General features: G+C 32.5%; 1 protein-coding gene across 1 annotated transcript; it reads right to left on the minus strand.

The window, feature by feature from the left end:
• Positions 1 to 252: 252 nt before the first annotated feature.
• LOC8270819 (alpha-glucan water dikinase 2) lies at positions 253 to 8,716 on the minus strand. The gene is given in 14 exon segments (XM_048372631.1): positions 253 to 611; positions 1,698 to 1,767; positions 1,889 to 1,947; positions 3,635 to 3,724; positions 3,810 to 3,972; positions 5,062 to 5,196; positions 5,385 to 5,451; positions 6,565 to 6,577; positions 6,979 to 7,179; positions 7,181 to 7,300; positions 7,738 to 7,891; positions 7,972 to 8,069; positions 8,160 to 8,238; positions 8,655 to 8,716. Coding segments are annotated over 14 exon segments (1,344 nt in total). The 3' UTR covers positions 253 to 578.
• Positions 8,717 to 13,166: the final 4,450 nt, after the last annotated feature.

Consider the following 13,166-nt stretch of genomic DNA (forward strand, 5'->3'; position numbering starts at 1 on the left):
AAAAATAAAAGTATGATACTTCTTATTTTAATTTATTGATATATTAATTTATATATTCATTATCACTATAGTAGGATTATTTACTATTTAATATTTTACTCCTTTTTATCATGAAAATTTAAAATTCATCTCTTTATATCATTTTTATTATTTTTCTTTGACAAATAAAAATATATTTTATTTAATTATAATAAGATTACTATTAAAAGTATTATATTAATTTTTTTTTTAAAAACCATTAAAACTAAAATATTGAACTTTTAACTTTCTTTACACTTCTTTATTAACATGGAAATTTTAGTTCAATATTCTTTATTAAATAATTAATAAAATAATACAATTAAGATATCAGTCAGGAACCTTCATACATGTCAAGCTTAACTTACCACTGATTTCCAATACCAAGCAAATTACTAAGATTTTGTGCACCAGGCTGTATTCTTTTCTAGTAAATCCGGGACCTACCAGCAAGTATTGGCTGCAGTCCATCAAGAACAGCCTTTACTCGTAGTGCCCACTGTACATATTTGATCTCTTATTCTTTCAGCTCAATATATGTTGGCGACCGACATCTATCTTCAGGGATACCCTTCGATCTTCCCTACGGAGACCTATTTACAAATACAACAAATATAAAATGAAATCTTATTTCCTGCAAACATATTTCTTTTTGTTGCATATATATATATATAAGGATAAAGTTAAAAATTATTACTTAATTTGACCCTTTTATAGACAAATATATTTTTGTATCAAAAAAATAATATATGTTTTATTTTTTAAACATTTTTAAATATATTTAATATTTTTATCATTTTTTAGATCATAAATATTACTAGAAATATAAATTTTAATAATATAAGTATTTTTAAATAATTTAATATCTGATTAGATAATTTATAATCATAACAAATTGTTAAAACATATATATATTTTTTATTTTAATCAAATTTAAAAATAATATTTTAAATGAAATTTTAATATATCTATGTTTTATAATATATCGTTAAATGCTACATTACTTATAAAATCATAATTTAGTAATAGCTCATATTATATATATGCAAATTATTTAAAAAATAATAAAAATATAAATATATATCTAAAAAATGCTAAGAAAATGAAGCACTTAAAACTCGTTTAATACGAAAAATATCCATCCCTCAAATGAAAAAACGTCAAACCACATTTTAGTTTTTTGAACTTTACCCTATGAAGTATTAGAAGCTAATTTGTCCAACAAAATATTTAGGCACATAATTGAAAATTTACTTGCAGCTGGTCAAAGCTGAGATGCTTCATTCGGCTATCCATTATTGTTCTAACTGCCGAATCCAAAGCAAGATCAAAGGAATAGTAAATCTTTTGCTCTCTCAATTGACGTGAGCAAAACAAGACGAAGCAATACAAGATTTCAACAGTTTCTAAAAATAATATTAAACCATATAAGATCACTTCTTTAAGCTTAAACAAATAACTTACGACTTCGTTGCAATATATAACCTCCAACAGTGAATCAATATTTGAATTAGCTTAAATTCTCCTAAAATTTGAAAGCACAAAATATGATTCAGATATTACAGGAAATACAAAATTTATAGATATACATAAACCTAAGCAGTCAGAAAAACCAAAAGTCGTGAAAATAAAGATCTTATATACATAGGTGATCTCAAATTAAAATAAGTGACACTTACCCTTAATTTTAGGGACCGCACACCGACACCAACAAAAGTAAATCTGCATGAACTTGTGAAATTGTTAGCCCTGAATCATAGGTAGAAAAAGCAAATGACTGAAGCTGCTACCAAATTCAAAATCGCAGAAGAACAATAAGAAAAATAAGGCAGGAAATCTGGGAAGTTCATTAAATATAAAAATACCTCACCTTAGAAGGACCCAAACAAGTTTCATGGCAGATTCAAAGTTAACACCTGAGTGAACAGCCTAAAGCATTTTGATATAAGCAGTGAGACTCATTAAGAGGCATTCTCATACATAATGTACACATGGATCAAATTGAAAAAATAAGACAAAGTCCATAGCATGCTAGAATAGTGAATAACAAATACAAAATATTGGCATCCGTGTCTGTGATGAAGAACACATTGGACCAAAATTTTATTGGATTTGTATCTAGATAATATAGTTGTGCAAAAACATGATGTTCTTGGATTTATAATCATTTTCTAGTTAGGTCATCTCGAAGATATTAATCCAATATATAAGCTTTACATACTAAGCTACAAAATAGAGGTAAAAATGGTAAGTACAATTGCATAAAGCTTTGCCAACTTCTAAAAGCATATTTATGAGGGTTATGACTAACATAAAATAAATCATTGTTCCTTAATCTCAAATCTTTAGTGTTCAGCAAACTAGAAACACATAAGCTTTACAGGAAAAAAAGGTAGTATTAAGACATTAAAAAAATAATCATGACAAGAGAGTCATGATGACTAGAAAAATAGGCGACGGAAGAGAAATACTCAACAGGATACCTTTAATGTCCTCAAGTACTCACAAATGAGACCTTCTTTAGCAGCAGTATTGAAATGAAGCTCCGACACAATTGGACGGTCATAACTTGCAAGCGTTTCTTTTGTCAGATCATTTGCTGTTTGCCGATAAGCATCAGCTCTAAAGCCACACCTTATATAATTTAAAGGGTACAAGCTTTGACACTTTTTTACTCAAGGAAAAAATATATTTTTTTTATCAAAAGAGTTCCACGTGCTTTATTTTTTTAGCATTTTTTAGATACATATTTATATTTATTTTTTATATAGTTTTACATATATATAATATGAGCTATTAATAAATTATAATTTTATAAGAAATATAATATCTAACAATGTATTATAGAATTTATAAATATATTAAAATTTTATTTAAAATATTATTTTTAAATTTGATTAAAATAAAAAAAAATTATGTTTTAACAGTTTGTTATGATTATAAAATATCAAATTGGATGCTAAATTACTTAAGAATACTTATGTTATTAAAAATTTATATTTATATTAATATTTATAATCTAAAAAATGAGAAAAATATTAAATGTACATAAAAAATGCTTAAAAAATAAAACACATATTACTCATTTGATAAAAGAATATATATGTCCTTTAAGTGTAAAAGCGTTAGACCACGTGGTAGTTTTTTGAACTTTACCCTAATTTAAAAATGCCTGTTAAAATGGAACAAATAAATGAATGGTTAAATTTGAAGCATGAGCTTTAAAATATTAAACGAACGAACAAGCTTTTCAGATTTCCATTTGGAATAAAAACTTGACCTAATGTTGGAATGGATTGGTTGATATAAGAATGGAGTCTAATCTTAGAGTCAGACTTGACATTGCAGAAAACAAGGGCCAGAAGCTTTTCAATAATAATAATACCTGTATCTATATTTAGAACTAATTGTAACTAATATGCCAGAGGCAAAATATATAGAAGTTATAAATCAAATAGACTAATACGTATTTATCTTGAATAATATGCCTACAATTCTAAAATAAACCAATGGTCTGCTATCCAATGGGTGATTACTCAATCTCATGACTGAATCCATGCCAATTTGGTAGAATGCTGATTACTCTTATATAATAGAAATTCATATATCATCATACCTCACAAATCATCACATCATCTGGGATACTGTTATTTTGAAACTTTTGATGCCATTCATCCATCATGTCAGTCTAGCAATCATTGTTTCTCTGTAGATGGAGAAACAAGGTGGTAATTGTTTTTTACAAGCTGATACAAGACAAGAAACCTCTGCAATGAATAGAATAAACATACCTAAATCACTAGTATTTTATCATGGATTCTCTGCCCAACATCACCTTGACCGCCGCATCCAACACACAGCATTATTAGTCTCATAATTTCTCTATCTTTCGGCTGGCACAGGTATATGTTTTGAAGTAAATTGGTGAACTTATCCTGAGCTTCACTGATTTCACTGTAGAGACAAGGTAATTATAACAAGTAAAACACTGTGACATAAGGCACCGTCACCACATAAATTAAACTCTCTGCATCATGTCTGCATAAACAAGTATATCAGTAAAATCTATCCTTAGTACATATACAAAAGCTGAGTGCAGGAAACAAAAATGATGCAAATGCCAACAGATGCAGACAGGGTTTTATCCAGTCAATAACAAAATTTTCATAAACCCTTGTCCAAATGTGAGCATATTCATGCTGCATATAGTGATGGCAACATTATATTTATTATTGCGAGAACCGGTGGAACCAACTATCATTAAGAATTTCATCTTTGTGCCAAAAACAGGCGAAGGGTGGAATACCACAAAGAGAAAATGTTTCTGAAAAAATAGTTTTCCTAATTGGAATATGTTTGGTTAAACCACTCGTAAAATTACCATCTGCGACTAATTCCTAATTTGCCACCAATAAAACAGTAAAAAAAGTTTAAATGTGAACTTTTGACGAGGGACAAAATACTGCAGATGTCAAACATAGAATACTGCACCAGCTAGAGGAGGACATAAATTCCACATATCTGCAGTTATTTGGGTGAAGGCTCTCTTCCCCAATTATTGGCTATACAAATCTATTCTAATAACATAGCAAAGATTATAGATGTAACAGAGAATTACAGATGTAGATTCTTAATGCCATAATGAATTATAAGGTGGCTGATCTGAAGTATACTTTCCTTCTGCCTAATATAACAGTCCTAAAAGGAATTTCCAACTGCAATGAACTGATGGAAAGGGCATAACATGATAAACTTAGCCAACAAAATAATAGAAACAAATCCTAAAATGGAACAATGGATAGAGAAACATCTAAAATAAATTTTAAGTAATCAAGTAAAAAACGATGAAAAGCCAATTATGCCAGGTTCCTGAATCTTTGATTAGAGCTTTTAGTTCTCATTTGTCATCTTCTTCTTTTGTTACTGTGTTATTGTTATTTTCCAGACAAGCACATGAACAAGAATGCATCAGAATTTATAGAAGAGACCTAATACCAGGAGGCAAGATCTGTCAGTTCATCAGATCTAAGGGTAAAAGTTTACCTAGGTTTGACATTGTATTTTTTGTTCCTTGTGAGATGCCTTCATGCCATGAACCTCAACCACACCAATATGCCTATAAGGCCTGATTCCCCTTCAAATTTACAATGCTCCATCAATTCCGTTACAATGTTGAACCTGTGTGCACAAACACATGAAGAAGCATAGCAAATGGTTTACTTGCTTTTCCATGCTAAGTTGACATTTTCTTATTACTCTGTTTCAATGGCATATATTCAAGTAACAAATAAAATGCTAGTTTACTCCTGTGAATCCAGTTTATTCAATGCATTAACAACATTCTTGGCATCATATCTTAACCTAACCTGTGCATCAATGAGCTGTCAGCCTCATTTTCTCTAGGATATATTTCATCAAGTAACCATTTGATAGCTTGCACATAAAATCAATGACCTCACACCCCTCCACAAACACATGCACATTAAAAGACTCTGAATCACATGATATTTCATTAGACCACCATCACTATTAACAAAAATAAAGTAAGTAATAAAGACTTATTTCTGAGTGGAACCTTTTTTCCATTTTATTCATCTGTATTTTCAGTGAATTTGTGAGATCAAAATGTTATTGTTGTCAGCTTGAAAGAATTATTTCCTCAGCAGTTGGTCATTGCCTCAATTTCATGCTCTTGATGTCTGAAGAAAAATTTCACTGTTAATAATACAATTGATAGAAACATAGCAATTGATAACAAGGCTTAGTGCCACGATGTTATCATGCCATGAGGATCTACAAATTCTTCTTATCACAAGGATCCATACCTTTTCACTTTTATTTTTAACTTTTTCCTTTCTCTTCTATGCGGCTGTATGGATTTAACTGGCAAGTATAAGTGCTGTTAGTTGAAGATCAATGAATGAGCAGTACCTTATCACTTGGATTGTTTGATTTGAGGGGAACAACAAAATTTGCCCGATTACTTTTTATCCAAGATCCATCTGTCCAGATCACAAATTGGATACCGAAGAAACTTCTTTGCTGCAGATTGATATCTACAAGCTCTCTTTTTTCTTCTTAGTGGGAGTATTGATAGGAGTTAGTTCAAAGAATTAAGTTTGAGGACGTTACTGGGAATGAGATTATTGAAGAGAAAGAAGCACAGATCTATCAAGAAACCTTGGTTCTGATAACTACCTGAAATTATCCTTTCCCTGTTGATATTTCTGTGAAATAAGTTTGACATGCATTAGCAAGAAGCTTTGATTTTTCAGGCAATATGCTTGATGGTAGAGCCCATGAACAGCGAGGAAAACCGACATGAGGAAAGTGGCATCCATATATTGGAGAAGAGCAAGGTAAATATGAACACGATGACTTTCAGTTTTTCTATGACGAGATCTAAAATGTAAAGAAGCAAGAAACTCACCAACCATTCCATGGGGATAACTTTGACACACCCTAATGGAGAAAAGTAGTCCTTTTGAGTTCATAGCTACCAATATAGGACCTGTGGACATCAAGGACTCGGGAGAGTTCAAATGCTGGGATTACTGTTCTGTTTTTAAGGTGATGGAAATGAACAATTGGATATACATATCTATGGTACATCAAATATAAGGGGGTTGTACAATAAGGGAGTAATTTCATCCAATTAGTAAATGGAGCTGAAATCCATCTGTTACTAAGAAGCATGTACAATAATCTATATCCTCTTCAAAAAGTTGGTGTTTGAGCATACATTATGCACCAGTAGTGATGAATTCTCTTTCATAATAAAAATGTCCTTTTTAAATGTCAACTTCATAAACGTAAAATCCAAAATATGATAATGCCATCTTATGAACCATGCTTCTGTTACCTGGTATCAAATAGTTAGACATGTCCAATGGAAATGAATCCCCAGCACCAGTATTCTCCTCTCTAAAAATAACACAAAATCTCTCATTCAAAGGATACTGACCATATCTCATAGTTACTGATGTGATGACTTTTCCTTGTAACTATTTTATCTCCTCCAGTAGTTTTCTGTATAAGATCCATAAAAGCAGAAAATGGCATATTGGTGCTTCTTTCATGGCCCACAGAATGCTTATGCAATCACTGATCCATATGACGTCTTCTATAATATGAAGAAGGTACACAACTAGATTGCCCCCTTACTAGTATTGAGTGCTTTGGTATTGGTACTTGCAGATATGCAACTACTCTGTAAGTCATTCAAAAAAGTTCCTCTAATCAGCTGATTTTGGAGCGCTCTCATAGCATCATCATAATCATGCTGCAAACATACAAACCGTAACAAATAGTGAAAACAGTGCACAGAAAAGGAAAATAATGACAATAACAAAAAATGCCAATATGACAGATATTTGTGGAAGAATATACAAATCATGACCTTAACTTAATAAGGAATAAATATATATCATTGTACAAATAGTACATAATTCCTTATGCTACCTGCCTCCACAAATAGGATTGTAACAAAAACAAAAATGAAATTACACATGATATTATGAGGTTGGTAAATGTTTGACAGATTAATTCCACAATTCTACTTGTGGTTGGTAAAATAGCAAACGCATGGACAGCTGTCCAATAAAGGGGCTGTTTTTATAGACATAACAGAATGTGATGTAATGCTCATGTTAGATGCTCCAAGCCACAGGCTCCTGTTTCAAACTATGAGATACCAAGGTGCATAGTAAAAAGAAGCACCTTTTGTTGTTCTGCAGTGCTCACTCGTCTGTCTTTGCTTTCCCAGATTAGATATACCTTGTGTTGTATCAGATCCTTTGATACAGGTGGATGGATAGTATTTTCATCATGATTAGGTAGATCAACTCGGGAATTGCCATTGTTCAACTTCATCCTGTGAAAGATTCGTCAGAATTCAAAAACACTCCAGAAATCATATTTAGCAAAAAGTAAGAGCTGAAGGAAACAACCAACCATCTATTGGAGCAGCCATCTTTCAGAACAAATTCTATAGCACGAAGCTTAGGATCCTGCACCGCAATATTAATTACATAGAATTCTCCACTATGCCTCTAAAAAAAAAGTCAGCTAGAGGCTAGGTATGTGATGCTCTCAAGTATACAAATGAACTAAAAGAACTAAACAGCATAATGAAGATAGACCTTTGCAAATGATGTCTCCAATGCACCTTGCTTATAAGATGTTGTTCCTGAAGATTTATCAGTAGGGATAAACCAATTGCTGCACAGGAATTGAGTGCTTTAGAAAGCAATTCAAAGACAATAAAAGAGTTCTGAAGTTATGGCTATACGGGTTTCCATGAAAAACACATCCCTAGTGAAGAATCTAAATCCTTGTACAGTTCTTGAGCTGAAGTCCAATTCTCACATTGCGACCATTCAAAGAAACTGACACATCTCTATTCTTTCCTTTTTCTTTTCATCCTTAACTGCACATTCTGTATCCACGTAAAGAAACAATGTTTGAGAGAATTTTACTATTCATATATTCTTTTAAATCCCTTCCTTCCAACAAGTCATAATTTTAATGTCCTTGTTCTTTTTTTGATAAGCACAAACAAAACTGATGCCAACAACATCACTAAATAGCAAAAGCTCAAGAACAACAGGCATCTAATAAAGCAACTCGATACCAACAGCCCTCCCATAAGCTTGGCCAGCCAACCAATCAGCATACTGATTAGCTTCTCGAGATACATGAGGATACCTAAACTGCCAAGGTCTGCTTATGAGCTCACAAATCACCAAAACAAGACTGCAACAAGAAGGATCATCACCAACCTCTTGCGATAAACTATCAACGACAGCTTTGGAGTCCAATTCCACACAAACTCCCCCAAACCCAAAGAGCTAACAAGATTTAAAACCCGAAAATAAGCCCCGAAGCTCAGACTTGGAAACAGAGAAATCACCAATGCTTTGAGAAAACCGAGCAATCCACTCTCCCAATTGGTTTCGAAGCAACCCACCAGCAACTGCACAAGAGCCACACACCCCTCCACCAAAATTTAACTTGGCCCAGTCAAGAGGAGGAGGGTCTCAACCAACAAGGAGCTCATGGGTAGGGTGCTGGTCTCTATTACCTGCACAAGACTCAAAAGTATTGCTTTTATGATCTATGCATCAAATACATGCAAGTGTATATATGGCCCGTAGCATGATATAATGTCTGCACCATTACCAATTGTATTATTATTACTGGTCAAGATTCTTGCTTGCTGCTAGCCACTTCCACTTAAACATACCACAAAGTATTGCAAACTGTTTTTGATGAAGATATAATTTCACAAGTCACAATTGTCAAAAAAGAAGCCTCAGTTCCCAGAAATTCTCCCATTATTAGCACAAGCACATTACTTGTCAAAGTTAGAAACTATAAAAGTTAAACAGACAGACTTAGTAGCAAAGAACACTCGAACATATAAGAAAATGGAACTTTTCCAATACTAATTATGGACACTTAAGGCTCCATATGGTGGCCAAGCAGCCTACATAAGCTCAAGGTGATTGCAGACTTAGGAGGCTACAAATGTCAGTGCAACATGACAACTCTTGATAGTTAACTGTAATAAGCTGAAAGATCATTTAGAAAAGAAATTTACCCCTCAACACAATAAAGAGGAAGCAAATATTTATAAAAATAAGCCAGTGAAGGTGGAACATTTCAAACTCCAGATTGCTGATCAGCAAGTTATAGACCCAAGAGATTCTCAAGATTTGTATCACTGAACAACAGCGTAGTCAGTTCATGTAACATTAAAAAGATTAGAAGGGTTCAGCAAATTACTTGACAGATTATGCAGTGGGTATGATGAAAGCAAAGGTACCTAACAGATAATGTGAGAGCAACCAAAAGTGCCACAATGAAATATGAAAGTGCGTGGTAAAGAGAAGCACCTTTGTTTTCTAGATATGCCTTGTGTTATATCGGATCCTTCGATACAGGTGAATCGATAGTATTTTCGTCATGATCAGGTAATCAACTCGGAAATTACCATTGTTCAATTTCATCATGTGAAAGATTCATCAGAATTCAGAAACCATATTTAGCAAAAAGTAAGAGCTGAAGGAAACAACCAACCACCAATTGGAGTTGCCATCTTTCAGACAAATTCTATAGTATGAAGCTTTGGATTCAGCAACGAAGTATTAACTGCATAAAATTCTCCACTCTGCCACTCAAAAAAAAGTCCGCTAGAGGCCAGGTATGTGATGCTCTCAAGTATACAAATGAGCTAAAAGAACTAAACAGCATAATGAAGATAGACCTTTGTAACTGGTGTCTCCAAAGCACCTTGCTTATAAGATGATGTTCCTGAAGATTTACCAATAGGGATAAACCAATTATTGCATAGGATAATAAACATCAGGAATTATGTGCTTTAGAAAGCAATTTAAAGACGATAAAAGAGTTCTGAAGTTATGGCTTTATGGGTTTTCATGAAAAACACATTCCCAGTACAAAATCCAAATCCTTGTAGAGTTCTTGAGCTGAAGTCAATTCTCACGGTGCGACCATTCAAAGAAACTGACACATTGTTGTTCTTTCCTTTTTCTTTTCATCCTTAATTGCATATTCTGTGTCTACGTAAAGAAACAATGTTTGCGAGAATTTTAGTATTCAAATAATTTTAAATTCCTTCCAACAAGTCATAGTTTTAAAGTCCTTGTTCTTTTTCAGTAAGCACAGACAAGACTGATGCCAGCAGCATCACTAAACAGCAAAAGCTAGAGACCAACAGGCATCTAATAAAGCAACTCGATACCAAAAGCCTTCCAATAAGTTTGGCCAGCCAACCAATCAGCACACTGGTTAGCTTCTCGAAATACATGACGAAGCCTAATCTGCCAAAGTCTGCTTATAGGCTCACGAATCGCCAAAACAAGACTGCCAAAGTCTCCTGATGGAAAATGATACCCTTTTTTCTTGTCATGTAATAGCTAAAGATGTGCATGTTCTTTAATAAGGACCTGTGCACATTAAGGATTCAAGGGACGTTCAAAATGACGATTTTATCTTCCTTTTTGAAGGACTGGAATGTTCAGCAATCTGCACCATTTTGAAAAAAATTGGGGTTCTTTCACAATATAAAGTGTATCAATTTATCCATTCCAATCAAAGCCAGCCAGGATTATCTAATAGTCTTGGAGGATGCACGTAACTTGGCAGTAGTGCTACACATAAAATCCATGGCGTTTCAAAATCTTTATTTGCCCTTCTTTTCTATCTGATTTTCCCCTTCTTCAAAATTTTTGCCCCGTCAATTTACAACTTGTTGTAATCCAAACGAAACAAGGAAACAGGGAAAAAAATCAGAAAGATGTGAAGAACGAATTTAGAGTTAGGTTTTTATTTTTTTACTGGTTCTACGTAAATCTCACCGGCGAAAGAAGATTAGACCCAGGATTAACTTCAGATTCTAATGGCCAAACAGATTCTCTAAATTTATTAGCGCGGGCCATTCTTACATGCTTCTCGATTATTGATGATAAAAAATCGGAGACGGAGAACTAGACCGACACAGAGATTTGCAAACAGTGCCAAGCATTTTGAATTTATACGACAGGGTTATGCTTTTATAGAGAGGGACTAGGAACGGGAAGAGTCAAACTCTGCATTTGATTTAAGCAGCGATAGCTAGTCGGTGCTTTTAATTTACGCAATTGTTAAATTGGCAGGCGTATTCTGTACGCGATACTAATACGGCAATACGTTTGTTTTACGGATGAAAAATACGGCAACGCGTTTGCTCCCGTTGTATCAGTACTGCAAAGCATTTAGTTCACACGCTATAAACCAGGCTGATGAGTCTTCCAACGGATTTATTGTCCTTCTAATGGCCAATCAATTAGCAGTTTGTGTTTGATTAAAGTCTTCTTTTTAGGAATTTATTTTAGACAGCTATGTTACTATTGGTTTGGATTTGATTTTATGATAAACAATTTGATTTAATTTTACAAAAGTTTCTTCTTATATAGTATAAAAGCATCAGCAAGATTTTTATAATAAAAAACAGTTTACGAGATATTTAAATATAAAAAATTAAATTTTTTATTTAAAATTAATAAATTTTTTATATTTTATTTTTTTTATAAATATTAACAATAAAAAATAAAAATTACAAAAATCAATTAATCAAATATACAAAGACTTGTAATATATTTATTAAATATAAAATAAATAGTAAAATTAAGTTTTCATATATAAAGTTAAAGTCACTCTTTAATTTATATTTAAAAAATAAAAAAAATCAAACTATTATATTATTATATAATTTTTTAAAATAAAAATTTGATATATAATATAAATTGCATTGAGCTTAGCGGTTTTTTTTTTTTTTGAACTTTTATAAGATTATATGTTGATAGAATGTTTAGGTGCAAATGATTTGTGCTAAGAAAAAGGGTGATGAAGTGATTGTAATACAAAGTGAATTTATTGCTTGTAAGCTTTGGGCCAGAAGTGATGAAATTGAACTCAAACAGATTATTATTTCCAAAAAAGAAGTAAATCCAAACAAATTAAATTGCGCGTTGTATACTTTTTTTTTTCTTTTGTTGTATTGTCACGTTGCCGTGTTGGTAAAACTTTAATGGTTTACATGATCCAACTCTTAGAAGTAAAGAAATCTACACCCCACCGTACTAAACTATATTTGTATTGATGTCTAGAAATCACCATTTCAATTAGGAAAAAACAACATTACCGATAAGGCTTAAAATAGTTACAATTCAACGACATTATTCTTTTCAAGTCTTAGGCGGCTGTTGGTGGATTTATCCACCGTCAGCCTCTTTTTTTATTTTTATGGCCTTCTTTCTTATTATTCATCTTTATTTTGTAATGTAAATCTTGTTGGTGCTACGATATTCTAAATAGATCTATTGCTGGCTCTTTTGTGTTTTTGTAATGCAAGGGTTTATTGCTCTGGTTACTACAAGTATTGACAGTGTGGTTGCATTCACCTCTTGAGCCCACCGGTATTCTATGAGAGTTCATCACCAGGTAGATGTGGATCAGAGAGAATGGAAACTGCTAGAGGTGCAATTGAGGTTTAGAAAAAGTCGTTTCTTACCATATTGATAGTATTATCCTTTTTTTTTTTTGCTCCATATCTAGAAGCAAGATGGTAATTGAGCTACTGATGA

This window comes from Ricinus communis, chromosome 1 (genome assembly GCF_019578655.1).
Source record: "Ricinus communis isolate WT05 ecotype wild-type chromosome 1, ASM1957865v1, whole genome shotgun sequence".
Taxonomy (NCBI): domain Eukaryota; kingdom Viridiplantae; phylum Streptophyta; class Magnoliopsida; order Malpighiales; family Euphorbiaceae; genus Ricinus; species Ricinus communis.